The sequence below is a fragment of the Tursiops truncatus genome, chromosome 5 (assembly GCF_011762595.2).
Source record: "Tursiops truncatus isolate mTurTru1 chromosome 5, mTurTru1.mat.Y, whole genome shotgun sequence".
Taxonomy (NCBI): domain Eukaryota; kingdom Metazoa; phylum Chordata; class Mammalia; order Artiodactyla; family Delphinidae; genus Tursiops; species Tursiops truncatus.
Genome location: NC_047038.1, coordinates 89,094,393 through 89,120,143, shown reverse-complemented (window position 1 = coordinate 89,120,143; position 25,751 = coordinate 89,094,393). Strand labels below are relative to the sequence as shown.

The 25,751-nt window shown below is 34.8% G+C and overlaps 1 protein-coding gene across 10 annotated transcripts in view; it reads left to right on the top strand.

The window, feature by feature from the left end:
- The window catches only part of ANKRD17 (ankyrin repeat domain 17), a 161,341-nt gene that overhangs the window by 110,213 nt on the left and 25,377 nt on the right, over positions 1–25,751 (top strand). For all 10 annotated transcript variants that reach the window (XM_033857133.2, XM_033857129.2, XM_033857128.2 and 7 more), the window contains 10 exons: positions 2,787–2,929; positions 3,695–3,908; positions 4,411–4,586; positions 5,674–5,836; positions 8,152–8,247; positions 9,539–9,655; positions 20,346–20,517; positions 21,661–22,108; positions 22,766–22,921; positions 24,778–24,927. In XM_033857133.2, the coding sequence (XP_033713024.1) occupies positions 2,787–2,929; positions 3,695–3,908; positions 4,411–4,586; positions 5,674–5,836; positions 8,152–8,247; positions 9,539–9,655; positions 20,346–20,517; positions 21,661–22,108; positions 22,766–22,921; positions 24,778–24,927 (1,835 nt within the window). The remainder of the gene's footprint in view (positions 1–2,786; positions 2,930–3,694; positions 3,909–4,410; positions 4,587–5,673; positions 5,837–8,151; positions 8,248–9,538; positions 9,656–20,345; positions 20,518–21,660; positions 22,109–22,765; positions 22,922–24,777; positions 24,928–25,751) is intronic.

The following is a 25,751-nucleotide window of genomic DNA, read 5'->3' as shown; positions in this document are numbered from 1 at the left end:
TGGATTGGTAACTTCTCAGTTAGGGAGCTGTTGAATCTTATATTTGGGAAGCACTCTAGGTCATTCCAGGTGAGTTTCCTACCCTCAGCTTAAAAATCTTTTTCTTTTTTATTTCACCATTCTAATTATTTTCTGTATTCCACAGTGGAGGTGATTCTGTCAGTCGGAAATGTAAATGTTCTGTTTTTGATATATAATGAAAGTAAAATTTTGACTTAACTGAAATTTTCAATCACTGTGTGGTTTGAAATCATACTTGTCTCATAACATTTTTCAATATTGAATCAAAAAGAAATCAGTTGATTTTCTTCCTTTCAAAGCAATGTTAAAGCCTATAGTCTACTGTAATCTTTATGTATTCTTACGAAAATGTAACAGATGCGGTAATGATAATTATAGAAGTCTTTTAGGGTAATAATTTTGCCTATAACACTCTTGCTTTTATTTGGTGTCATTAGAACAGTAAAGTATTTTGCAGTAATTAATAAAATATTAGAAAGTCATTTTACTATAAAATCAAAAAATAATTCTTTTATATTGAATGTTTATTACTTTTGGGGAATAGACCATTCCCTCTGAGAGATAACTAGGGTCAGTTATCTTTGCATAAAAGAACTAAGAAAACTTTAGAAATTTGATTAGGGTTTTCTACTTTATTGCTTAAGGGACTCTTTGTAAAATAAAATAGCCTAATGCCAGTTTGGGGGCTTGTTTTTATGATGTTGTTACATAAGCCAGTTAGTCTTACTGGCTCTGAAAGCAAAAATGTGATAGAAAGTCATCTAAAATTAGTCATAGCTTCAGAGAAAGATAAGAATCATATCGCTTATACATGGAATCTTAAAAAAAAAAATACAAATGAACTTATATACAAAACAGAAATAGACCCACAGACACAGAAAACAAATTTATGGTTACCAAAGGAGAAAGGAGTGGGAGAGGGATAAATTAGGAGTTTGGGATTAACATATACACACTGCTGCGTATGGAATAGATGACCAACAAGGACCTACTGTATAGCACAGGGAACTATACTCAATATTTTATAGTAACCTCTAAGTAAAAGAATCTGGAAAAAAAAAGTATGTATATGTATGTATAATTGAATCACTTTGCTGTACACCTGAAACTAACACAACTTTGTAAATCAATTACACTTCAATAAAAAAAATTTTTTAAATGAAATTTAAAATAGAAAATGCTTATGAATGTGAACGTAAAAAAAGACAAAAATAAAATAAAATTGGTCATAGCTTTATTCAAACGAGTAAAGTTTTAGCTGGTAGTAAGGCAAAGCACTGTTCATTAACATTTATTTATTTCCCAGTTAGATATATTATTAACAGTAAGAGCAAGGATAAGTGCTATGAGCTTGAGCAATCCTTAACTTCCTTATGCCTCATTTGTAAACTGAAGATAAGATGCTAGTACCTGTGTCAAAGAGTTTTTTTGTGCATTAAATGGCATAATAGACAAAAGATCTATGAATGGCACTTAAATAAATGCTAAATATTCTCAGCAATCAGGGAATGCAAATTAAGACCCCAGTGAGATACCACCAGCTACATCCACTAGAATGGCTAAAATTATAAAGATTGACAATACCAAATTTTGCTGAGGATGTGGAGTAACCAGAACTCCTTGTTGATGAGAGTGTAAATAGTACAACCACTTTAGGAACAGGTTTGGCAATTTCTTAACTAAACATGCACCCAGAAATTCTGCTGCTAGGTGGAGCCCATGAGCAATGAAAATATATTTCCACAAGAAATGTTCATGGAAACTTTATTCAGAATTGCCCAAAACTAGAAACAGTAGAGATGTTTATCAGTAGAAGGGATAAAGCAGCACATTCACATAATGGAATGCTACGCAATACACACAGTTGACTTTCAAACACTCTGTGATTCATTTATATGAAGATCTATGGTAAATGAAACTAATCTTTGGGTAGAATTGACTGAGAAAGAACATGAGTAAATAACAGATTTAAATTAGGTTTATGCGTTTCTCGATACAAATTAGGTTTATGCGTTTCTCGATACTCAGTGAATATACACTTAAGTTTTGTGCATTTATTGAAAGTTACAAATTTCACCTAAAAAAAACCTAAAAAGCCTAAAAGCAAGTAAGAGTTTAGTTCATGGTACACATGCTGATGTGTTTAAGGGAAATTGCAGGTGTCTACAATTTACTTAGAAATGAAATGCATCAAAAAATGATGGACAGACGAATAAATGTGATAAAGTAAGCAGAGGAGAATGTTAATGGTAGAATCTAGGTGATGATTGTATGTAAATTTTTTTCAACTTTTCTGTGTGCTTAAAAATTTTTATGGTAAAATGTTGGGGGAAGATAAGTGTTAGCTTTATTCCAAAAATGTTTTTAATATTTAGTTTTTGATTTTAAGTTTAAAAAATATTTTAAGGACATTTACATGTATAAATGAAAAAATCTTATTCTGTTTTACCACTGTGTGGTGGAATAATACAGAAATACTAATTTCCAAAACAGCATTGCACAAGAACACATGAGGTCAAGATCTTTCAATGAAAACACTGTGCCATTTCAACAGATTCCAAAATGGATTTTACTTGAGAAACGATTCCTTTATCGGCCTCTAAGACCTTTTGCTTTCATTTGAGACTGATTTTGTGCAAAGGATGAATGACTTTCCCCTTCTTTTGTTATACAATAAAGCAGAAAAAAAGAGAAATCAGAAATATACACCTTGCAAGTTGTCTCACCATAAGAAGAAAACACATTTTTTCCTTTTCTTTTTCCAGGTGGTGGAGCTATTGTTAGCTCGAGGGGCAAATAAAGAGCACAGGAATGTTTCTGATTACACACCTCTAAGCCTGGCTGCTTCTGGTGGCTATGTGAACATTATCAAAATATTACTAAATGCAGGAGCTGAGATTAATTCTAGGCAAGTTTTATTCTCTCTCTCCAAGTCCCTTAAGAGTGTTATGTTAAAGATATTTGTAGCACACTTTTTAATGCCATATTTAGGAAATGCCTTCATTACAAATTTAGAATTCAAATTTAAGTGTTTAAAATTGTTGACATAGAACTTGAAAAAATTATCACTTTATTTCTTATGATAAACGTAAACACATCTGTCTTATGTTTTTATTAGCAAGCAAGTATATACTTTAGAATGGAAAGTTCATTTTAATAATGACTTAATAATTTATCACTTTCAGCCCAAGTCATTATGTTGAATGAGATACAGAAAGTATTCTAGTTCTGGGTAGTAAAAGATTTGTAGTGTAGTCTTGGTAATATCTCAAAGATTTAGTAGGGCTGAGAAGAATGATTATTTTAAATAATTCTGCAGAATAAAGAATCTTAAATCCTAAGATAGAGTTCTGTATTATCATCTAGTTTTTCTGGGACATTTAAAAAATATATTGGGCTTCCCTGGTGGCGCAGTGGTTGAGAGTCCGTCTACCGATGCAGGGGACATGGGTTCGTGCCCCGGTCCGGGAGGATCCCACATGCCGCGGAGCGGCTGGGCCCGTGAGCCATGGCCGCTGAGCCTGTGCATCCGGAGCCTGTGCTCCGCAACGGGAGAGGCCACAACAGTGAGAGGCCCGTGTACCGCAAAAAATAAAAAAAAATTTTTTTAAATAAATAAATAAAAATAAAAAATATATTTTTCCCTTTGTTCTCCCCATACTTCCACCCCCAGAACTGGTAGCAAATTGGGCATTTCTCCTCTGATGTTAGCAGCTATGAATGGGCACACAGCTGCCGTTAAGCTCCTGTTAGACATGGGCTCTGACATAAATGCTCAAATAGAAACCAATCGGAACACTGCCCTTACCTTAGCCTGCTTCCAAGGAAGAACTGAAGTGGTTAGTCTTCTGCTTGATAGAAAAGCAAATGTGGAACACAGAGCTAAGGTAAGAAAAAGTCTGAGATTTACCCATGGGTTTATTGCTTTGACATTTAAGGTGTACATTGGCAATATGCTAATTATACTTCTAGTACTTTGTAGTAACATTTATCTCTTACATATATAAACAAATCATTCTGTATGACTCAGTTAAGCATTAACTCTTGAAATACCTCAGCAATAGATTTTTATAGGTAATAATGACATTGGGGTTATCAGCTGAAAACTATGTAGTATAATGAAAGAGAAGAGAGGGAGCATTTATTAAGTGCCAGTTATATGCCAAGTACATGTGTCTTAAAATTTTTACCAACAAATGGACATTAGGTAGAATCATCTGCTTTCAGTAGACCTCACTGTAACTGAGAGAGGTTAGCAGTGTCAGTGCTGAAATTTAGTCGTGAATTTTGTAACAGCTGTACCGTATTGCTCCCCCAGATCGTTGTTCTTTAACATTTTAGTACTTTCTGGTCTCTTACGTGTTGTTTTTTATTTTTCACCAAACCTAGACTGGCCTCACACCACTAATGGAAGCTGCCTCTGGTGGATATGCAGAGGTGGGCCGAGTTCTTTTGGATAAAGGTGCTGATGTTAATGCCCCTCCAGTGCCCTCCTCGAGAGATACAGCTTTAACCATAGCAGCAGATAAAGGGCATTATAAATTCTGTGAGCTTCTCATTGGCAGGTATGATGCTACCATACCCTTCATATATGAACATGGTATTACTAGTGATTACTACTCTCTGCGCAAATTGAACTATTAAAAAATCAAATGTGATTACTTCTATAAACTGCAGTGTATTTTTTTATGTTTTAAACCTATCTCTATTATTTTCCACCCATCCAGAGCTATGCTGCATTGTTTAATATATTTCAGTGCAATCTAGAAATACTTCTTTTCTTCCTTTTTTGTCTGTGTATACACTTTTAAAGTACTATAATAAGCTATTTGAACATCCATCTATTGTCATCCATATTCACATCTCCCACACAGTTTTGCAAAGATATCACCTTAAGTCTTGTAAGTCTGGCAATAATCTAAGGCTTCATTGTTGATTTTCTTGTTCTGTAATTAGGGCTTTTAAGAGACAGTTATGGAACTGTTCAAGATATGAGATAGAGTCCAGGATATTTTTTGTTTTCAGTCACTTAGGAGTTACTTGCCAGTCTTTCAAAGTTGCTTGTCTGCTAAATTAGATTGCCTACTTTAACAGTCTGAAAGACTTTTGCATGGTGTCCTAACAGTAGTAATTAGTAGTAGCTACTATCAACTAGTTATTTACCATGAGTCTTATCTACCATGATGCCCACTGAGTGCTAAACCTTCATGTTATTTTAAGATTCATTCTTTTACGAAGCCACATAATATAAATACATGAATACAAATAATCTGAAAGATATAATCACCTCATAGGATACTGTTTGTGCTCTAGGATACTGTTTAATATATTATGATATTAACAGGATGTACCATTATTTTTCACTAAAGAAAATTTTACATTTTCTCAGCATTTTAAGCTCAGAATTATGCACAGTCATTATTTTTAAAATAAGAAAAGCAATTATTGATATATCATTAGTTTTGATTCAATGGCTTTTAATTTGATGACTGGAAATTCTTTGTAATGTAATTCTGTTAGAGAAATATATTTTAGTCCTATATATTTTAAACAATTTTTTCCTTTACAAAATATTTTCACAAAATTCATAGTTGATTTTTATTATTATCTGTGTCATTTCATTTAAAAGTGATATTTGTGTCATTCATTTAGGGGTGCTCACATTGATGTACGTAACAAGAAGGGGAACACTCCATTGTGGCTGGCAGCAAATGGTGGACACCTTGATGTGGTTCAGTTACTGGTGCAAGCAGGTGCAGATGTGGATGCAGCTGATAACCGCAAGATAACTCCTCTTATGGCAGCATTTAGAAAGGTAGAAATCTTTCATTCTCAGTCACTTGGATATTTTTCACTTAGGCTAGGAAGTGCATAATTTAATTATCACTAAAGACTCTCATTTTACGATCTAACAGTAGTGATGAAAGCAGTAAAATAATAAGCAAATAATCACTCTGATGGCAACATTGAGAGGTAGATACAGGTATGCCAGAAAAGCCATTAATAGTATCCATATTGGATGTCAAAGCTAAGTAAACTTTTAAAAAGTTGTTCGAATAGTATTTTCAAAATCTAGTTGCAATCTTAATCTTTCACAAAATATAAATCCAACTAAGTAATTAATTACTTGTTTATGAATGTTTTCTTGTATTAGCACAGCAGAGAAAAGTTTAGCTTAAATTGATTTCATTTTTAATTATTCACTTTAATTTCTAGGAAAAAAGGAAAAATGAAAATTCAGCTGCCAGTATTTGAAACCTTCAGAAGTAGAAATAAATTTTGTAAAACTGAAACTTTCTGTAATGCATAGCACAGAACTGTGTATAAGTAATTTGATTTAATATTTTGGTTGATCTCTTAAATGCAGGTCTGATTTGTTATTGGGGAAGCCAGACTACTATTCCAGGGATTATAATTTTGAGTTTTGTCATTCTGTAGGTATAATTTTGAGTTTTGTCATTCACGTAGGTAAAATCTCTTATAGATTCCAAATTACTTTGTTGTATTGAAAATTTTTAATATATAAATTGTAAAAAAATCATCTTTTCCTTTTTCTCTTATTATTCTCTCTGACTCTTGTTCTTTATACCACCTCCTCCCTGGGTGTTCTAGACTAGCTTCCCACTGACTCTGAATTTTTTTTTCCTTGCTAATCAAACTTATTCTCAATGGCTACCTACCTCTTCTCCAAGCAAGCTACCATATAAAGTTTATCATCCAAACCATTTCACTATGTTAGTATCCTCTTCAAGTACCTTTTCATGTCTCCCCAGTCTCTGTAATCCTTTGAAATCCAATCTTAGTTTGTTATTCAAAGCCCAATCTAGTGCTTTTAGAACTCATCTCCCATTGAGTCCCTAATGTGGAGTCTTCTCCTTGCTTGGTCTTTTGTCATTGTCTCCCATAGCACCTTTGTTCTCATCTTGGGAATGCCCATGTCCTTCCTCATTCTTCCAAAATTACTCATTCTTTGGGTACAGTGTAAATCTCCCCTTCTACAGAAACTCTTCCCATTCCATTTGAGCTCACATTGAGATATCTGATCTCTTAAAGGTTGTAGAAATTCTACAATTCATTATTATCTTTATCATTTATTTTGACAAATATATATTGTTATTACCTTAACATCTAACATGCATATATCTCATCTTTCCAAATAGACTTAGCTCCTTAAGAAAGGCACTTATCTTTTATACTCTTTGTATTCATTCCATTATTTTTCTTAGTACCTACCATGTACAACTGTAATTGTTGGCATATTACATTGTACAGATTCCAACTGTTGCTTTTTGTACAAAATGTAATAATCAGGGATCCACACACAAAGTCAGGTAACTGTATGAGTTGTCCCATATAAATAGTTTAAATACTGTAGAAGTGTTGGTGAGATATCAAGGAAAGGTGCAAATGGCATTTAAGCTATTCATTAAAAGATAGGGATAGTTCAAAAGGATGCAGATGAGAAGGAAGAAATAAATGCAATAGAGGAAATGTACTAAATATAAACAGATGTTTATTCATCCGTTTATATGTGTTGTGTCAGTAATAGTGTGGATTAGAGAAAGTAGAAAGCCTCTTGAAGGCTGGTCTAAAGATTTTGAACTTAGTGAACTGTGTCACAGTGAATAATATAATCATCGCTCAAGCCTTAGGAAAGTGTATGTTATTTCTTTTGCACTATCTAGTATAGTGCTATGCATTCAGTTTTTATCTCAAAGAAAGATCAAAATTGTTATTTCTACTCTTTTAATGCTTAAAATTGAAACACGATACTCAGTTCTAATGAATTAGCTAGGAAAAAAAAGATGAGGTTTTTCTTTTCTTTCACACATATCCTGCATTTCTTCATACTGACTTTATTGTTTTTTTAAATTCAGAATGGTTTAGAATTTTAGGTCAGGTTATTCTGTATTTTTTTTTTTTGGAGGGTAGGATGAAAATGAACAATGTAGATTTATCTAACTTATTAGAACCGAAGCCTGTCTCTTTTTCATTTAAAGTGCGAATAATACCCAATTTAAGTCTTTATTTTGTGGCACTAATGTTAATGGAATCTTAGTTAAGACAGACTAGATTTACTGAATCCTGATAGAGTCTGTTTTCAGTCTGACACTGATATCTATTTTTTAGGGTCATGTGAAGGTGGTGCGCTACTTAGTCAAAGAAGTCAATCAGTTTCCATCAGATTCTGAATGTATGAGATACATAGCAACGATCACTGATAAGGTAATATACTGATTAAATTCATCCCCATTATATGAGCTTGGGATCCCATTTGGCTTTTCATATATATGTATATTCCACACTAAGATAAAAAAAGTCTTAGTTTGAACAATAATGTGTGGTACATAGCACTTTTCATTTATCTAGGATTTGGGAATGAAGTATGATATTTAAGAATCTCTTCAGATGATTTACTTACCTCATGAAGTAATAAAACATTTTCTGTTTTAGAATTACTTTATCTTTTTAAATAGTACTTAAGCTAATTTAATTTTAATGTAAATACTAAACAATCTAAAGCAAATTATTGTTACTATTCATTAGTGCTGTAATCTATTCAGACAGATATCTCTTCTGAGAGGAACAAGTCAGTGGATTTTTTTTATACCTAAACAAAAATTAACACAGTACTTTTAATTATGGTCAAGAAAACTCTTAACATGTTCAACATAATATAAAAGTTGGAGTAACTGTCAGTTTAAGAATGAATTTGCTAGGATTTTTGCAGGGAAAGTAAGGAAAAATAAATCCCTTTAGAATTCTAATTGAGATCAAAATATTTGAATAAAATCCTAAGACATGCCTCTGAAAATCTAAAAATGTCTTTAATTTTCTCAGCAGTTATCACATGATAGTGAACAGCTTTTTCCCATAAGTTTTATTTAACATAGCTAATCCACTGTCTTGCCTGCCTCTAGATTCATTTATGACAATTAATGTTCCTAGATACCCCTTATGGAAGGGGGGCAGAGATTTAAAATAAAGCTTTTGTCTTAATAGGGAAATATCCCTTTCCTGTCAAAAACTGTATGTTCTAAGAATGAAATCACTGAGATGTCTATAAATACATGCTTTTTATGAATGATTCCAGCACAAGAAGTTATAGCAACAAAGCTTAAATATTTGAGAACAGTTCTTGCCAAATAAGTATTTTAAATTGTTTTAAACCTATTTTTTTTGTTGATGTTGACCTTTTCCTTTAGCCCATTAACCAGCTGACAGATTATTGCAGCTCTATTTATAGTATGATTTCTTATATTTAAATAACAGGAGTAAATAATTTTAGTACCAGTCAAATGGATATTATTTTGAAGAACAATAGATGCTCTTTGCTAATGTATTTTTAAAAATATACCATTTAAATTATGTTTTTATTTGCATTCTTTTTTTGCCTTACTACTGATCTTTATTGCTTATGTTCATTCAAGTACCTTAATTAATATTTTCATGTTTTCAGGAATCTCTCTAAATGTTAATTTTTTGAGTCTGGAAACATCTTAATTTTTCATTTTAGGAGATGCTGAAGAAGTGCCACCTTTGTATGGAGTCGATAGTACAAGCCAAAGATAGACAGGCTGCTGAAGCAAACAAAAATGCCAGCATTTTATTAGAGGAGTTAGACTTGGAAAAGGTAATGGTAACCTTTACATATGAAAAATACCTACTTTTTTCCTTTCAGCTTCTCTTCCTCCTAATTTGTAATCTGTGGTTTTTTGTTTTGGTTTGGTTTTGCTTTAAATTATGTACATGATTTTTCTCTCCAAGTTTGGCTCAGATAGTGGAGAGAATTATGAGTATTTTAAACATCATTATATCATTAAAATAGTTTTCTTTATAATCGAATTAACAAAATTATTGTAGGAATTGCATTGATCTGCAAGTCAGGGAACCTAGCCTCTAATGCTCAATTATCTCAACTAATGTTCTCTTAATCCCCATCCAACTCTGTACTTCATTGATCCTAGACCTTGTAATTTGTTGCCAACGGATTTATCAGAAGTACCAAATACACTAGGAAGGCATACACTACAAAGCCATGACCAACTAGTGAAATACGACCAGTTGATGGAATGTTTAATGCGCACCTTTTTATTTTATTTTATTTTTATAAAATTGTACGATTTAAATGCATGAAATGTATTGTATATCTATTATTTTTTTAACATCTTTATTAGAGTAGAATTGCTTTACAATAGTGTGTTAGTTTCTGCTTTATAACAAAGTGAATCAGCGATACATATACATATATCCCCATATCTCCTCCCTCTTGTATCTCCCTCCCACCCTCCCTATCCCACCCCTCTAGGTGGTCACAAAGCAACGGAGCTGATCTCCCTGTGCTATGCGACTGCTTCCCACTAGCTATCTATTTTACATTTGGTAGTATATATAAGTCCATGCCACTCTCTCACTTCGTCCCAGCTTACCTTTCCCCCTCCCCGTGTTCTCAAGTCCATTCTCTACGTCTGTGTCTTTATTCCTCTTTATTCCTTTCCTGCCCTTTAATGTGTACCTTTTTAAATGGATGATTTCTCTTGTATTTTTCTCTTTCAGGCACACTACAGTATCATTCCCATTTATTCCCATGGGGAGTAAAACACTCCAAACAATGTACAGTTTGGGCAGTCCCATAGCTGCTTCTTTACTCTCTGTTCCTATCAATAACTGTACTCTATAATGTAATAGTAGGAAAAGAATTGGTTGGTATTGAATATTATGGAATATATATTCTGCCATGTTTCATCTTTTTAAAAAAGGTTAAAAATGCTATGAAATTTAACATATACTTTTTAGATTTATAAAGGATATGCAGTGATAGTGGGGGCTGGGGCACCCCCCCCCCCCAATGCAGTTGAAAAGCAATGTGTAACTTTATACTTGGGCCCTCCATATCTTCAGTTTCAAGTCCCTGGATTTCAACCAACCACAGATTATGTAGTACTGTAGTACTTATTCATTTTAAAGAATCCGCATAAAGTGGGCCTGCACAGTGTTGTTCACAGGTCAATTGTATATATAACATTTTTCATTTGAGTCAAGTCCATTCTTTTTAATTAGACTTACTGACTTTGTTAAGCTATATATTTCATCTCACATAAAGAAAGTATGAATTATTTTAAACATTTTGTTCTAAAGTCAATGTGAAAATACAGTATTCTGAAAAATATATTTAAAATCAGAGGTTCTTTTTTTTTTTTTTTTTTTTTTCCCGGTACGCGGGCCTCTCACTGTTGTGGCCTCTCCCGTTGCGGAGCACAGGCTCCGGACACGCAGGCTCAGCAGCCATGGCCACGGGCCCAGCCACTCCGCGGCATGTGGGATCTTCCCAGACTGGGGCACGAACCAGTGTCCCCTGCATCGGCAGGCGGACTCTCAACCACTGCGCCACCAGGGAAGCCCCAGAGGTTCTTCATTTTAAAAACTTTCTAGTTTAGATTCTGACCAAATGAAAATTAGCTTTTTTGGCCACTTTGAAGTTTTAATTGAACACATTGAGAACAGATATGGTTATAATTATTGTAACTATACCTATTTTTAATATTCAGTTTCATCAAATATTTATTTAATGTTCACTAAATACCAGGCGATATAATAGGGCCAAGTTGTATGACAGAATATGTATTATTTGAGTCTTCTCTGTAAGAAATATTATTACCCTCATATTACAGATGGAGAAACTGAATCTATGGAAGTTAAGTAACTTGCCGAAGCTAGGCTAAGATTTAAATCCACTTTTTTTAATTCTAAATTCCCTGCTTTCCTCTCCTCCCTTAATTGAAGTCAACCTACATTTTAGTGCTTTCTCCTTATAATATTATAATATCCTGTTTTTGCATTACTCTCTCATTTTTATATGTTAGAATCGCTAATTTATTTCATAATATTGTTTCTTTTTGCATTTTTATAAATCTTAGAAGACATCCTTTCTATAGCTGAGACATAGATATCTGTTTTTAAATAAAATCTTTAATTGTTTCATACCTTTGTTGTTTATACGTTACATGAAATACATTTAGAGATTTACTGCATACCTGTGGATCAAAGTCAAGAAGCAGCTTTTAGGAATGTCCTATTGTGCATGTCTTCAATGATTTATTTTCTTTTTTCTTTATTACAATAATGTGTTCAGTTTAAACTGTGAACTATGCAAAGATAACTAAAAGAACAGCATACGCCATCATTGTAAGGTAACTGAAGTTCAAAACCTGGTATGGTAATTAACTAAAAGTCCTCACTTCTGACCTTTAAAACCTTTAAAGACCTTACATGTTCTGCCCACTCACACCACTTCTTACTCCTGTCTGATCTTATTTTACTACTTTCTCTTGGTCACTTTGCTCTATCCATAATGACCATCCTTTTTGCTCTTGCTATGCCTTCTGCCTTGAATGTCACTTCACTTGCCTCATATTTTAGTCTCCCTTTCACATTCTTCCTACTCTTCTTCCCTTCTTTATTTTCATGTTCTAATATTCTAAATACTGTATTTTACTTAGTTAGCTTGTTTGTCTCTCTCTACCACTAGATTGTATGAACTACAAAATGGTGCCTGGCATGTTAGTAAACATTTGTTGAACAAATAAATATCCATGTATATGAAAACTGTACTTTTTAAAAATTAGAATCATGCGAACATATTACTCTAATACTTGCTTTTCCCTCTCTCAATAAGTGAAGAATATTGTCAACTGATAGTGATTTATAACTGCATAATATACTCCATAGTAGGTTTGTTTCCAGTTTTGTCACTACAAATAATGTTGCAATAAACATCATTATACATGTTTCTTTATATTTTGGTGCTTTTATTTTTATGGAGTAAGTTTCTTCACTTAGGTCAGTATATTTTAAATTTGATACTTTCAGAATATTTTCCTACTACCATCAGCAATACATAAGTGTTTTTTCCTTGAATTCTTGCCAGTCTTTCTTAACCTAGATGGTCATGCTTTCAGAGCCTCAGATTTAAAGCAATTCAAAAGGAATTTCTTTCAATGTCATTGCATATTTTCCAGTTTTTTTTTTTTTTTCTTTTTCGGTACGTGGGCCTCTCACTGTTGTGGCCTCTCCTGTTGCGGAGCACAGGCTCTGGACGCGCAGGCTCAGCGGCCATGGCTCACAGGCCCAGCTGCTCCGCGGCATGTGGGATCCTCCCGGACCGCGGCACGAACCCGTGTCCCCTGCATCAGCAGGCAGACTCTCAACCACTGCGCCACCAGGGAAGCCCTATTTTCCAGTATTAATTGTTAATCAAAAATTAATTAGATGCAAATTCTTCTGCATGGACTGATACTTTATAAACAGTTTTGAATGGGGATGGTACATAGATAGAATTCTAGACTGTGGACGAGACTGTTCTTTCCTGAACTCCAGCCCCTTTCTATTTCTATTTGAAAAATTATCAGATTGAGATGTGTTAGGGTTTGTTTCACTATTTTTAATGTATGATTTACATCTGGAAAAATACACCGTTTTGCCTTTTGAGGCTCAGTACATTCTGGCTCCACCATTTCTGATTTAGAAATATCATTGGAGTGGTCTTGTCTGGTTTAACTTGGATGTTCTGCATGGGTAACTTGTGTAAAAATGCTCCTTTGATCAACCTTTCTAATTTGAAAATGTTGGTTAATAGGTTTATAAAAATTGCTGCTGAGAATACTGCTCATTATATTTACCAGATTCCCTTATCCTTATGCAGCAAACACTATGTGGAAGAGTCCATGCTCTAGAGCAGTTCATCTGGTCTAACTGTGGAATACTCTGGCAGTTAATTTCTTGTTCTCTTAGGACATGAACAACTAGGTTATGTTTTGGGCTGTTAGAATCCATAGTGGGTATTATTGGTCTGCATTTTTAATGTTTTACCCCTCTACTTTATCACTTACTGTTTTTTCGCTTTGTAAACTTTCATAATCTTTTAGGGAGCTATGTACAGTATATTTTTAAAATATTCCTAATAGATGTTTTCAGTTGGGTTTTTTGCCACCACTGAAGCTATTAATATGCCCACCTCACAATCTCAGTTTCATACATTTCATTCTCTGATTATCACCTCATGTCTTTTCAGCTTTACTCCCTCTAGAAATCTACCTCCAGCAAGCCTAAAAACATTCTGTCTACCAATAAATTGTAAGATCCATTTATCGTACCACCCTTCACTGGCCTTACTCTTTTCTTTCTCCTTTTTCTTTATTGAAGCCTAGTAATTAAAGGTGTCTAAGGAAAAAAAGCATTCAACCTTGATGACTAATTTTACTTTAAATGTGTGACAGTGAACCCTTTAATGCCTCCCAGTAGTCATACTATATATTTCCCTAGTTTAATTTACTCTCCCACTCTCCTAGACCATTAGTTCTTTCTCCTTTATCCTGCGACTTCTGGTACATCCTCTTCTTCAACCTCTGATGACCTTGCATGCTACTTCAGTAAGAAAACTGAAGCACCAGAAGAAAACTGCCAGAGACTTCCCCTACCCCATCTCCCCAACCCACCAAGCCCTGTACCCATATATTTCCTACCAATTACTAGATAAACTTGTTGTAACCAATCCCTCCATTTGTGAACTACATCATATTTTCTGTCTGCCATCCCTTACTCAAAAACATTGTTTTGGGGCTTCCCTGGTGGCGCAGTGGTTGAGAGTCCGCCTGCCGATGCGGGGGACACAGGTTCGTGCCCTGGTCCGGGAAGATCCCACATGCCGCGGAGTGGCTGGTCCTGTGAGCCATGGCCGCTGAGCCTGCGCGTCCGGAGCCTGTGCTCCGCAATGGGAGAGGCTGCAGCGATGAGAGGCCTGCGTACCGCAAAAAAAAAACAAAAACAAAAACATTGTTGTGGCAGTTGTCTTTTCTTCTATATCATTTTCCCCCCTCTCCTGGATCATCCTCATCATCATATAAGCTTCTTTGTCCAATCTTAAAAAAAACTTCTGATTTTTCCAACACGTACCTCCCCGCCCCCCCCCCCCCCCATTTTCAGCTACAAGCCCATTTCTGCTCCCATTTGCAGCAAAACTTGTCTATTTTGGGTATTCCAATTCTTTTTTGTCTTGAATTTACTCCTACCAGGCTCTCACTCCTACAGCTCCACCAAAACTATGCCTTTACGGTCTTTGGGGACTCTCACTAGCTAAATCCAGTGATTACTTCTCTATCCTTATCTTACTAAGCCTAATAACACCTGACATACTCTATTTATCTGGCCTTCATTACACTACACAGTCTTGGTTTTTCTCTTATCTTTCTGAATGTTCCTTCTGTATCTCTAGTTCCTCCTCTTCTCTCCTCTTAGTTGGCAAGTCATTTAGCTTATTACATGATCTTCTTTATCCACTGGTCATCTCATCCTGCTTCTTACCTTTAAATATATACTAGCTGATCCCAAATTTATATCTTTAGTCCAAACCTCTTCCCTACATTCCAGTCTCTTATATCTAGCTAGCTACTCAATATGTCCTTTTGGATACTTAATTAGACATCTCATACTTATGTTCAAATGTGAACTCCTGATCTTTGCCCACTCCAAACCCACAACTCTGTCTTGTAATTTGCTCAGGCTAAAGATATCGATATCATGCTTGATTTCTCTCTGTCCTCCATTGTGTTGGAAAATCTAGTTACCTTTGCCTTAGAACTATATCAAGGATCCTAGTCACTATTTATCACTTCTCACCCTGATTCAAGTCATTAATATCATCTTTTACCTGTATTTCCACAGTAGTCATTTAACTGGTCTCCCTGATTCCATCATTGCTCTGCCGTCTGTTCTCTATTTAACACTTAGAGTGATCCTGTATATCAGTTAAATCAAATCACTCTTTTGCTCAAAACCCTACAGTGCCATTTCCCTCAGAGTAAAAGATAAAAAGTCTTTAAAATGCCCCGTGGGACCTTAGGTGATGAAGTCTCCTGATATGTTCTCTGAAAGTCATTTTCTATTATTCTCAACCAGACTGACCTACTTAAACATTCCAGGCCTACCTGAACATACAGCTTATATACTGACTGTTCTCTTTGCCTGCTATACTTCAAATCTTTTAAATGTTTACTTAAACTTCACCTTCATGTTCCCCTATATGTCCCCATATACACACTTCTCTTCCTCTGCTCCAGTATTCCTGTTTTACATTGTACTTAACACCTTTTTAAAAAACTGTATAATGTATTACATTTGCTGTCTGTGTGCCTCCCCTAGCAACTAAACGTAAGCTTCATAAGCTTCGTGAGGGCAGGGATATTTTGTCTTCTGCTTAGTCCTAAGAGACTAGAACCATGCTTAGTACATAGTTATCAAAAAAATTTTGCTGGATCCTGCCCTTCCCTTCCCCTGTACTCCTTGACCTCTTTTTCTGTTATTGATACCACTACTGAATTCAGAAATAATTGAAATCTTGATGTAGTTTTCATTTTCTCAATTATCTTTGCTCTGCATTCTCTATATCCATCAAATAAGTTAGTGTAGTAAATTAACTTAATCCAGTATCTGGCACATATTAACCCCCTAAATATTAATGGTATCAGTATCATCATCATGACCTTTAATTGAGCTTTGGCAGTCTCTTTATGTCTTCTGTTCCATCCTCTCCTAAATTATCACTTCTCACCTGAAGTATTGCAGTAGGCTTCTTAACAGTCTGTCTATAAATAAATACCTTTGCCTCTGTCATCTTTTGCCTTCAGTTTAATCCTTCTTTATTCCAGTGTAACTTTTCCAGTTCCCATAGTTTCTGATACACAGATATGATTGCCTTTACTCCCTACTCGAAATCCTTCAGTCTTCATTGTCTGCATGGGAAATTTAAAACATTTGGCTCTTCCTGTCTTCTCTAGGCTCATCACTCACTATGGTTTTCTACTCCTCACATATCTCATTCACATAACTGTATCCAAATATGCACATGGGGGACTTCCCTGGCGGTCCAGTGGTTAAGACTCCGCACTTCCAATGCAGGGGGTGTGGGTTCTATCTCTGGTCAGGGAGCTAAGATCCCACGTGGCTCGAGGTGCAGCCAAAAAAAGAAAAAAACAGATTTGCACATGGTATTTCTTTAGTCTGGACTGCCTTTCCCTGAATCCTTAAATTCTCATCTTAAAAAGCTTAACTCTCAAACATCAATTTGTTTCCTGAATCTATAATTAGAAATCACCAGTTAGGGAATTCCCTGGCAGTCCAGTGATTAGGACTCAGTGTTGTCGCTACTGCTGGGGCCTGGGTTGGGGAACGAAGATCCTGCAGACAAAAGAAAAAATCAGTTGGACTAGTGCCCTTTCTTTCCTTTTCCACAATGAGGTTATTTATTCTGCAATTTGACTCTTTTCTTCAAAACCTCTACCCTCCCCCACATATGCTCACAAACATGTAGCAGTTCCCCGGTAAGTGAAATGAGGTCTAGGGCATGTACCTTGTGAGAAAATATAGAATGTAGGCTGAATTTCTAACCCTGTTTACCTGCACCTCCAGACTTACTCGAGTCTCATGGTTTAAATACTCTGTTTTCATCTTTTCTCCTTCGGATCTTGTATCAGTTATTACCACCTCTCCCATACTTTAGTGCCTGCTATTTCATTAACTCCTACCCTCTTTCTACAACTTCATGAAGTTAACTATCCTAATGAAACCTTACCACAAATTTAGTATTTTGTTTCCTTATCTAAATATTTTAAGGGAATAATCTATGTCTTGTTGACTCTACTTTTCTTTTTTCTTTTTTCTTTTTTTTCACTTTTCTTTGTAATTCTCCATCCAGGACCATTTGCTGCTTACTTCTCCACTAATTCAGTGAACTAACTATGGCAGAGGTCACCAATGGCATCTTATTGCCAAATCCAGAATAAGATTAAACATCTCATACTTGTGTCCTTACTGATACTTTGTGATACTTACCAGTGTTGATTTGCCTTCCTTTATGAAACTCTTCTCCCATTGAAGCTGCTTTCTCCTGATTGTCGTCTTCTGCCTGATATATGCCTTTCTAAAAGTCTCATTTGGTCTTCCTTTTTTTTTTTTTTTTTTGTGGTACGCGGGCCTCTCACTGTTGTGGCCTCTCCCGTTGCGGAGCACAGGCTCTGGACGCGCAGGCTCAGCGGCCGTGGCTCAGACCAGGACACGAACCTGTGTCCCCTGCATCAGCAGGTGGACTCTCAACCACTGTGCCACCAGGGAAGCCCTAGTTTTTCTATTTTTAAACGTTCTTCCCCCCTCTTGAATACCAATCACAATTATTTCTTACCACTGGACACATTTTAAAAATCAAGCAAAATTAATAATTCATCTGGCCGAGCCAAAAGTCTTAAACCTCACTTGTTATTTTTATCCCCCCAAATCTATTTCCTGGCTTTTTTTCCATACAGATGTAATATAGATGAAATATCAGTTTTATTATTCCTGATTCTAAATTGGAGAGGCTTAGTATCTATCTGTAGCCACAGTTGCTTTGAAAATGTTTCTTTGGCACACCCTTCACCCCCCTTTCTACTCCTTCTCTTCCCTTTACACTTAGCTATTTATTTCTTGAAAGTCAGCAAAACAGATCAACCCCAGGCCTCCCTCACTGGAGCTCAGGCAGAGATGTAGAAAGTATAGGGATCCTGAGGACAGGCAGCTTAGCTACATTAAAGCAAGGCTGAATGAGCTGAGTCATACACGCTCAGTTCCTTCTTTCAAACTCACCAGTCAGGTAGTACTCCTTCCTTGTAGTGAACTAGGGTGTGAAGGTCACCAATTACTGTTTTCTTCTCAGTCCTTTGGAAAGGTCAAAAGCTCCTCCCTTACTGGTCTTCAGAGGAAACTTGGGTACTTCTGGAAGACCAGCAAAAATTTCTAGGGGGTAGGTACTATGCAGACAATTTTTATATCTCCAGTTTCCATTTGTGTTCTTTCCTAAAATCCATCTGCTTGAGAAAGTATCTGGTGTTCTATAGATTCTCCTTAATTATTTACCTTTTCGGAAACAAAAGTCATATCTCTTACCCAAGAGAATGTAATTATGGTGCATTGCCCCAGGGTGTGAAAACTTTCAAGGTGGGCAAGACCTTTTAGTCACCCAACAAGGATTATTTCAAAAGGGAGGAGGGGTGTCTAGCAAAAGCTAGAGACTTAAAAAGTCAGACTTTTTCTCAAGAAAAGTAAGTCTGATTTGGCTTATAAGTTTGTCTTTAAGGGCTGCTTTCAGTAGTTAGGATATTGTGACATTTTCCATAAACTAAGTATCATTGTTTTGACACATATTTAAAATATACATAAAATGTATAGAAAGCTAGATTATATCAAGGAATATGTACTTTGAAAATGTCATTTAGAGAACATGCAAACAAAAGAGTTTGTAGATGATTTTACCATTTTATGAGCCAAAGAGGAAAATTTAATAGTTAAAATAGCTTATTAAGAGATGTTATTGGACTTTAAAACTTATTCCTAGTTTTTTTGACTGTGAAAGTAATATGTATCCAGTTTAACAAATAGAAACAATGTACAGTTATATAAAGTAAAATTGAAAGTCACCATCTTTCTGCTACTTCTTGTCCAAGCCCATGCTCTAGAGGTAATCACTAGTAAACCTTTGATTTGTATCCTGGATAGATTCACATAAAGCACCGCCCCCCCCCCCCCCACACCAAATGAGATCATTGGTTTGCAATTTGCCTTTTTTTTCCTAGCAAATGTAAATTGTGAACATTTTCCCAGGTATACATTTATAACTTTTAATGGCTGCCTAGTATTCTGTGAATATATACTGTTGTTAACTTCTCCCCACCCCATGGATTTACCTAGCTTCCATTTACTAGTATTGTAATCAACTTTGCAATGGAAAGTATTAAGCCTATATTTTTCCACTAGAGGTAGTCATTTTATAGAATATATTCTTAGGATAAGCACTTTGTAATTTTCATAGGAGGCTTTCAAATTACCTTTCTAAAAATGTTAATGTCAGTATAAACTGACAGCAGTGTAGGGAAGAATTCATTTTCCCAAACTTTTGCTAGCTGATATCTTTTTTAATTTTCCCAAATTAATGAACAAAACATGGTAGCTTGTTATTTTAATTTATATTTCCATAGTGATTATGAAGTTATGTATATCTTTATCATTCATCCATTTTGAAATTAGGTTGTCTTTATCATTAATTTGATCTTGACATTTAAAAATATTATTTTCTCTTTACAGTGATTTGAGTATGATCTTGATCAAACAATGAATTGAACTAAGATGACTTTGAATTGTATGGTATCCCAGTACCCTTAATGATAAAATGACATTATGTGACAACTTTTTTCCAAGGTAAATTCCAGTGTTATAATTCTGTTTTATTGATTCTTTAACAGTTAAGGGAAGAAAGCCGGAGGCTGGCTTTGGCTGCAAAAAGAGAAAAGAGAAAGGAGAAGAGAAGAAAGAAAAAAGAAGAACAAAGAAGAAAACTAGAAGAGATTGAAGCCAAAAATAAAGAAAACTTTGAACTCCAAGCTGCTCAAGAAAAAGAAAAGCATAAAGTTGAAGGTATTTTCTCTAAACCATCTAATTTGTTTCATGTAATACATTCTACTCAAAATTATATTTCCTTAAGTATCAGTAACTTAAGGTGAAAAAAGATCTCTACGTTATTAAGGCCTGAAGTATTCATATGCTATTTTCATTTTTTGACTTCTTCCCAGCTTTCTATTATAAAGAATTTCAAACCTACACACAAGTTGAAAGAATAATGAAACAAACACCTGAAATACCCTTCACCTAATTTAAAAATAAACATTTTACTATATTTGCTTTATCTTTTTCTCTAAATATACATACATAGTTTTTTCCTAAGCCGTCTGAAAGTAAATTGCAGACATCTGACATTGCACCTATAAAACATCAGCACACATCCAAGGAATGACATTTGCTTACATGATTGCAATACCATTTATAATACCTTAAAAAATTAACAGTAATTCCATAATTTCATCTACAGCCAAGGCCATATTCAGATTTTTCTTAAATGAGGGAATTATTTTTAACTAGGTTCTAAATAAAAAATTATTTGAGATGAGGATATTGTTAGAAAGGACCATTGTCATTAAACCACCAAATATTTATGCTGTGTGTGTGTGTTAATTTCCCCCTCCTCCAGCCTTTTATTTTGAAAAATTTCAAACTACAGAAAAGTTTAAGGATTAGTATAATGAACGCCTGTAAGTCACCTAGATTCATATAACATTTTGGCACATTTGTTTATCTTTTTTCCTCTCTCTTTTTTTGAATAGTCTTATATATGTTGTACACATCATACGAAATTACCCCTAAATACTTGAGCAGTGTTTCCCAGAAAAAGAACATTATTTTACATAACCACAATAACATTATTACACTTAAGAAATTTAATAATTATGTAATAATATGTAATATATGGTACATATTCATATTTCCCAAAGTGTCCCCAAAATATTTTTTATAACTGCCTACTATGCGTTGTTTAGAACTTAGGGACAGAGAGAATAGATCAATCATATCCATCTCATTACCAGTGAATGCTGGAATGACTGATAACTTTATATCTAATAGTAGTAGTAAAGTAAATTCAGCATTTATTTTTGTCGAGTGCTTAAATCTAAATATATGCGAAGAACACTAGAACTTGCTAATTCAGTATTGCTACTTCTACAGATGAACCTGAAGTCTTGACAGAGCCTCCAAGTGCCACAACCACTACTACCATAGGTATATCTGCAACCTGGACCACTTTGGCAGGTTCCCATGGTAAAAGAAACAATACCATAACTACAACCAGTTCAAAGAGGAAAAACAGGAAAAATAAAATTACTCCAGAAAATGTTCAAATTATATTTGATGATCCACTACCAATCTCATACAGTCAGCCAGAGAAGGTGAATGGAGAGTCCAAGAGCAGCAGTACCAGCGAGAGTGGAGACAGTGATAACATGAGAATTTCCAGTTGCAGTGATGAAAGTAGTAACAGCAACAGCAGCCGAAAGAGTGACAATCATTCACCTGCTATGGTCACCACCACTGTGACCAGCAAGAAGCAGCCATCAGTTCTGGTTACATTTCCAAAGGAGGAGAGAAAATCTGTTTCTGGCAAGGCTTCAATAAAGTTAGTTCCAATTTTCATTTTCATGATTTATAGTATCATTATGAAACACTGTCTTGCTGAATTGTTTAGTAAAGCAGGCAGATGAACAACTGACAAAATAAGGGTTTGTCTTTGTTCTAAAGAAGGCATGATTTCATTTGAATTAAAGAATTACTGTAGGGCTTCCCTGGTGGCACAGTGGTTGAGAGTCTGCCTGCCAATGCAGGGGACACGGGTTCGTGCCCCGGTCCGGGAAGATCCCACATGCCGCGGAGCGGCTGGGCCGGTGAGCCATGGCCGCTGAGCCTGCGCGTCCAGAGCCTGTGCTCTGCAACGGGAGAGGCCACAACAGTGAGAGGCCCGTGTACCACAAAAAAAAAAAGAATTACTGTGTAATTTCTTCATTTTGGTTGTTAAACTTAACCCATGAAAAGTATTAATTATGGTTTCTCAGGGATTATTATTGTATTTCAGTTCTGCTAAATTTGACCTCTAGATAATATCTTCTTAAAATTGGCCCTTCATATTATGCTAAGTATTGAAAAGTGAAAAATAAATTTCTCATTTATTCATCATAGTATTCTTAAAATAAAGAATATAATCATGTAGTAGATTGCCTTTATCATTAAAAATTCTACATCTCTTCTATATTTAATGTGTTTTTCCTCCCTGTTAAAGATTGTCAGAGACTATCAGTGAAGTGACCAGTAATTCTCTTTCCACTTGCACAAAATCTGGTCCATCTCCCCTTTCCTCTCCAAATGGGAAATTAACAGTAGCAAGTCCTAAGCGTGGACAAAAGAGGGAAGAAGGATGGAAAGAAGTTGTAAGAAGGTGACTGATTATTTCTTTTATTGTTTTTCTCATTTTTATATGTGCTCTATTTCACAATGAAGCATAGTTTACCTTACAGTTAAATTCCCCTAACTCTTCCAGAGGTTGCAAACAAACTGGTGGCCCAAGGCTGCATCTGGCCAACAGAGACGACCTATACTATATTTTAGATGGAAAAAAAAAGTGTATGTTAACACTTTTAAAATTGAGAAATTTTACATAAAAAGTTAGATCATTGTGGTGTCTGCTTGACCCCCATAGGTATTGGTATTTGGTAGTGAGCTAATTTATTCAAGGTGATAGATTGTCTTGTTCGGCTTTGTAACCTCAGAGCCCACTATGTAGTATCTACTGCATACTTGTAAATATTTGGAGAATGAATTAAGTATTGGTTTTAAACTGTTCTTCAAATCATAGGATACCTTTATTTCAGGGGTTTTAGGACTAAAATATTTTGCTTGGAATTTTTAAATAATATGTATTAAAAAGTAAAACAACATCCCAGAAACTAAAAGGTGGTAAGATACCACAGACCTAGAAAGGATGTGATCCATTATAAATCTTTGATAACCTATTTTAAGGAACTCTCCAGAAATTCCATCAAAAAAATTAAACTTTTGATTGTTTTAAAACAAAATCTGTAGTGAACCAAGCTTATTACTGTTAATCTCAAGATGTACTGTACACTTTTTATCTTATTTTGGGCCAACACTTCCCCTCAACCCCCATCTCTATCTTTATCTCTTTCTCTGTCTCACACACATTCTTTTGAACTAACTGAAATCACAACATCAGAATACTTTCTGTACAAAACTAAGAGAATTCAGTTTTCCTGCATGTATTTTATATTGTAGTATGCAAGCAAATTCTTAACTAACTTAAAATAATGATCACTGACTGATTATTATGTTCTTTAGGGAAAAAGGAATTATCAAGTAACTTAGTTATGTATACAAAAGGGCAGGGATCATACCTTACCATTTAAAAAACATATAATTTCATATTTAATCTATTCTAAATAAATAATTTACTTATTCATTGAAGCACAGTTGGCTCCTTCTTTTTATTGAGAGTTATACTGTTTTTCTTTTAGAAGTATTCTTTAATTTAGACTTGTCAGAAATTTATATCTACCTTTCCTGAATCTGAATGTTTAAAATTGTAATGTAATTTTGTAGGTGTTAGGTGGGTTTTGCTTTTTTGGAATTCCAGCAGGCTTTTCTCTTTCCTTACACAACTAAACGTCCCTTAGCAAGTTTCCATATTTGTGGATAATCATTTTAATGACTCTAGAAGAATGCAGGGCAACAATGAATTTTTAGTATCATCCTTTCAGTTATATATTAGGGAATAAAAACAAGAATATGAGTCAAACACCCAAAGGTACCCACAAGAAGCCTTTCTTGACTCCTTGGGGTAGATTAGATGCCCCAACCAATGTGTCTTTATGATACCCTATTAGAGCTCTTACAACATCGTGTTGTAGTTTTCTTACTTGGTTTCTACATAGTCAGTACATGTAGGCAGGAACCCCTGTCTTTTATTTGCCATTAGTATTTGCATTAACACAGCGTATATCTACATGTATGTGCGTCACAGATATTAATGAAGGACGAAAGTCAAAAAAGCAAAGTTTTTGGTAATGAGATGAGAAGCTGTGGTAAAGCTCACTCTCTCTCTTTCTCTTTTCTGTGGCTCTTAGTTGCCTTTTATCACTTAGAGTGAGAGTAGGTAGAAGAGGCTTATTCAACAATATTCTGCATTTACAGAAACATATTTTAGTAATAATTCTTATTTTAATTACAACCACTGATAATTATGATTTATCTTAATTTATTTTTGCAACTGTTAAACAGGTCAAAGAAAGTGTCTGTTCCATCAACTGTGATATCCAGAGTGATTGGAAGAGGAGGCTGTAACATTAATGCTATTCGGGAGTTCACTGGTGCACACATAGATATTGATAAGCAGAAAGACAAGACAGGAGACCGGATAATAACTATAAGGCAAAATTTTGTCTCTTACGATTTTTTTCTTTTGTATTTTATTGCACTAGAGCTTAATTATCAATATATATAAGCATTTGAGTTTTCAATGGAACTTTGTATTTAATAGCATACTTTTTTAAATGGGAATTTGATTCGTGTTTAAGATAACCTTTACAGTTTTTTTTTTCTTATTTATATGCTCTTGTGAAGTATTTCAAAGGGCTTTAAAGGAATTTTTCTTTTGTGTGTGTATGGCAAAGGTTTGAATAATCTTTTCCTTATATAAACTTGTAATACGACATTCTTAAACACTTTTTAAGAAGGAGTAGGTTTCTAACACATTCTAATCTGTAGTTTTCCATCTTTCTCTTAAATTAGCATTTGAGATTTGTTATTCTGAGATTGTATCTTTAGAATATGAGCTCAGTAATAGGTTTAAATCTGAAGTGGATATTTGTTTTAAATTGAATACTTGAACATGTCTGTGCCTGAATACCCTTAGAGTTAAGATGATATTCTAAGAAATCATAAATTTGGTTGTGAGAGACAGGTGCCCTTCCCAGTAATAGAAGGACAGATAGTTTTTTAGCCTGCCTCAAGAGGAAGGAAGCAATTAACCAGCTCTGTTTTGCACTTATCCCCTTCTCCTATCTTGTTTATCCCTCCCCTGGGATAGGTGTAGTCACAACTTGCCTTATCCAGAGAAGAGGGGAAGTAGATACCCTTTATAAGTAATTTTCCCCTTAGGGTCTCCATAAGGCTTTCCTTTCAATCAAATATTTTCCTGAACATCCAAGACTGGGGTTTGACCTTATGGCCATTGTTGTAATTATCAGGATTCT